A 3,700-nucleotide genomic window follows, 5' to 3' on the forward strand; every position below is an offset into this window, starting at 1 on the left:
TGGTGAACAATGAGTATCGGAAGATGGACCAGATTGTTCACAAGGAGTCAACGTCAGAAGCATTGACAGTTAGAGGCAGAACAAACCCCAGAAGATTTCGAGGGCGAGGGAGATCTCGCTCAAAATCCAGAGGAGAATCATCAAACAGACGATATCTTGCAAAAGATGAGTGTGCCTTTTGTCACAAAAAAGGGCACTGGAAGAAAGATTGTCCAATTAAGGGCAACAAGGAAAAAGATGAACCAACTGTGAACGTTGCACGAGATGAGGATGAACGAAACTCTGCATTCATGGTCTCATCACCAGAAAACCATTATGGTGAATGGATTCTTGATTCTGCATGTTCCTATCACATGTGCCCTAACAAGCACTTATTCTCGAGACTCGAGGAGTTCGATGGAGGAGTTGTGTTGATGGGTAATGATGATGTTAGTGAGATCAAAGGGATTGGGACTATCCATCTGAAGATGCATAATGGGGTAGTCAAGACACTAACAGATGTACGGTATGTACCTGATTTGAAGAAAAATCTCTTCTCACTTGGAGTCCTAGAATCCAGTGGTTATAAGATTATCATGCATGGTGGAGTCTTAAGAGCAATCCGTGGTGCATTAGTTGTCTTAAGAGGCACGAGGAAAGGAAACTTATATTTCCTGGATGGATCTACAGTTACTGGTACAGCAGCTGTCTCCAAAAGCATAGAAGATGATGAAGCAGATAATTCCAGACTTTGGCACATGCGTTTAGGGCATGCTGGTGAAAAGGCTTTGCAAGGATTAGTCAAGCAAGGTCTGTTAAAAGGCGCCAAGACTGGGAAGCATGGGTTCTGCGAGCATTGTGTTCTTGGAAAACAGACAAGGGTCAAGTTTGACACTGCGGTACACAACACAAAAGGGATCCTAGATTATGTTCACACAGACGTATGGGGACCTTCAAAGAATGAATCTCTTGGAGGTAATCGTTGGTTTGTTACTTTTATTGATGATTTCTCAAGACGAGTATGGGTGTACATGATGAAACACAAGGATGAGGTCCTTAATATCTTTCTGAAATGGAAGAAAATGGTGGAGACTCAAACTGGAAGGAGAGTTAAGACTCTTCGGTCAGATAATGGTGGCGAGTACACTTCAGATCCTTTCTTTGAAGTTTGTCAGAATGAAGGGATCAAGCGACATTTTACTGTTCGCAAAACACCACAGCAGAATGGAGTAGCAGAACGCATGAACCGCACATTGGTGGAGAAAGTCCGATGTATGCTATCACATTCGGGACTAAGCAAAGTGTTCTGGGGCGAGGCATTAAACTATGCTCGTCATATTGTTAACCGGCTACCTTCAACAGCATTAAATGGAAGAACCCCCTTGGAGGTATGGTCAGGCTCTCCTGCAAATGATTATGACTCTATGCGTATATTTGGTTGCTCAGCATATTATCATGTTACTGAGTCCAAGCTAGATCCTAGAGCCAAGAAAGCTATATTTTTGGGCTTTAGTGGAGGAGTAAAAGGCTACAGACTCTGGTGTTCTGAATCAAAGAAAGTGATCTTGAGTAGAGATGTCACTTTTGATGAGTCTGGCATGTTACAGCAAGAGAAATCACAGGAGAAGGAAAAACAGTCTGGTGATGCACAACAGGTGGAGTTGGAGACTTCAGTCATCCCTATAAAGACTGTTCAGACAATCCCTACTGAAGGAGATCCAGATGAAAGTTCAGATGAAGAAGATGCAACAACTCCAGCAACCACACAACAAGAATCCATTGCAATGAGTAAACCAAAAAGGGTTATCAAGAAACCTGCTCGGTATTGTAACATGGTGGCTTATGCACTTCCGGTGATTGATGATGGAATCCCCTACACCTACAAAGAAGCAGTACAGAGTGTAGAAAGTGCAAAATGGAAAGAGGCAATGGATGAAGAGATGAAATCTCTCCACAAGAATCAGACTTGGGATTTGGTACAACTCCCCAAAGGAAAGAAAACAATTGGTTGCAAGTGGGTATATGCCAAGAAGGAAGGTAATCCTGGAAAAGACAACATCCAATTCAAAGCAAGATTGGTAGCAAAAGGCTATGCTCAGAAGGAGGGGATAGATTATAATGAGGTATTCTCTCCAGTTGTTAAGCATTCATCAATTCGTATTCTGTTAGCCTTGGTTGCACAGTTTGATTTGGAGTTAGCCCAACTTGATGTGAAAACTACCTTCCTACATGGAGATTTGGAAGAGGAAATTTACATGTCTCAGCCAGATGGTTTCAAAGTCACTGGGAAAGAGAATTGGGCTTGTAAACTGAAGAAGTCATTGTATGGATTGAAACAATCTCCTCGCCAGTGGTATAAGCGATTTGATAAGTTCATGGCAGAACATGGATACACACGGAGTCAGTTTGATCACTGTGTATATTTTCGCAAACTTCTTGATGGTTCTTTCATCTATTTGCTCTTATATGTGGATGATATGTTGATCGCATCGAAGAGCAAGGTGGAGATTGATAGACTGAAAGCTCAACTGAGAACTGAGTTTGAAATGAAGGACCTTGGAGAAGCTAAGAAGATTCTTGGCATGGAGATTCAGAGAGACAGAAGAAAAGGCACAGTCTGTTTGACATAGACCCAATACTTGAAGAAAATTCTACAGAGATTTGGGGTAGACGGTAAGACCAAGCCTGTAAGCACACCTTTAGCTCCTCATTTTAAGCTAAGTGCTTCAATGTCTCCACACACAGAGGAAGAGCGCAAACAGATGGCTCAAATTCCTTATGCAAATGCAGTTGGTGCATTAATGTATGCAATGGTTTGTACGAGACCAGATATTTCACATGCTGTCAGTATGGTGAGCAGATATATGCATGATCCGGGAAAGGGTCACTGGCAGGCAGTTAAGTGGATTCTACGGTACATTCATGGCACAACTGATATTGGTTTGAAGTTTGAGAGGGATGATAGACTCGAACAAAATTTAGTTGGTTATGTGGACTCAGACTATGCTGGTGACTTAGACAAGCGTCGTTCCACAACAGGCTATGTGTTTACACTTGCTAAAGGGCCTGTAAGTTGGAGGTCAACGTTACAATCAACAGTAGCTTTGTCAACAACTGAGGCAGAGTACATGGCAGTAACAGAAGCTTTCAAGGAAGCTATTTGGTTACATTGGTTGATTGAAGATTTGGGAATTGTTCAAGAGCACGTGGATGTCCATTGTGATAGTCAAAGTGCTATTTGTCTTGCAAAGAATCAGGTTCATCATTCCCGCACCAAGCACATCGATGTTCGATTTCATTTTGTTCGAGAAATTATGGATGAAGGGGATATTCTGCTACAGAAGATTGGTACCGCAGATAATCCAGCTGACATGCTCACAAAATGTGTCTCAGGGATCAAGTTCCAACATTGCTTGGACTTGGTCAACATCTCTCGGTGTTGAGCACCTTCAGGGTGCAGCGCCATATGGCGCGTTAGAGGCAGCATTGATTGATCACGAGGATTGCATGGAAAAATCTTGCCAAGGTGGAGATTTGTAGCAATTGTCAACATTTTTTGTCAACCTTTCTCCAACCACCATGACTTTTGTCATTGTAGTAGTTGGTTCTGCACATGGGTTGCTGCCAATGCTTCTCCATTCACCTATAAAGAGAGTGCAAGAGAGTGCAGTGTGTGTAGTGAAGTGCAGAGAGAAGAAGACAGTGCAACTTTGAGAGAGAG

General features: G+C 42.5%; 1 protein-coding gene across 1 annotated transcript; it reads left to right on the top strand.

Annotated features, from left to right (window-relative positions):
- The first annotated feature begins 2,708 nt into the window (after positions 1-2,708).
- Positions 2,709-3,422, top strand: LOC133668139 (secreted RxLR effector protein 161-like). Its single transcript, XM_062087876.1, has one exon. The coding sequence runs from the start codon at positions 2,709-2,711 to the stop codon at positions 3,420-3,422; it is 714 nt and encodes a 237-aa protein (XP_061943860.1).
- The last annotated feature ends 278 nt before the right edge of the window (positions 3,423-3,700 follow it).

Source organism: Populus nigra, chromosome 11, assembly GCF_951802175.1.
Source record: "Populus nigra chromosome 11, ddPopNigr1.1, whole genome shotgun sequence".
Classification (NCBI taxonomy): domain Eukaryota; kingdom Viridiplantae; phylum Streptophyta; class Magnoliopsida; order Malpighiales; family Salicaceae; genus Populus; species Populus nigra.

Bases quoted from the DNA above. Each gene is read 5' to 3' on its own strand.
- LOC133668139 (XM_062087876.1), top strand. From the start codon at position 2,709: ATGTCTCCACACACAGAGGAAGAGCGCAAACAGATGGCTCAAATTCCT.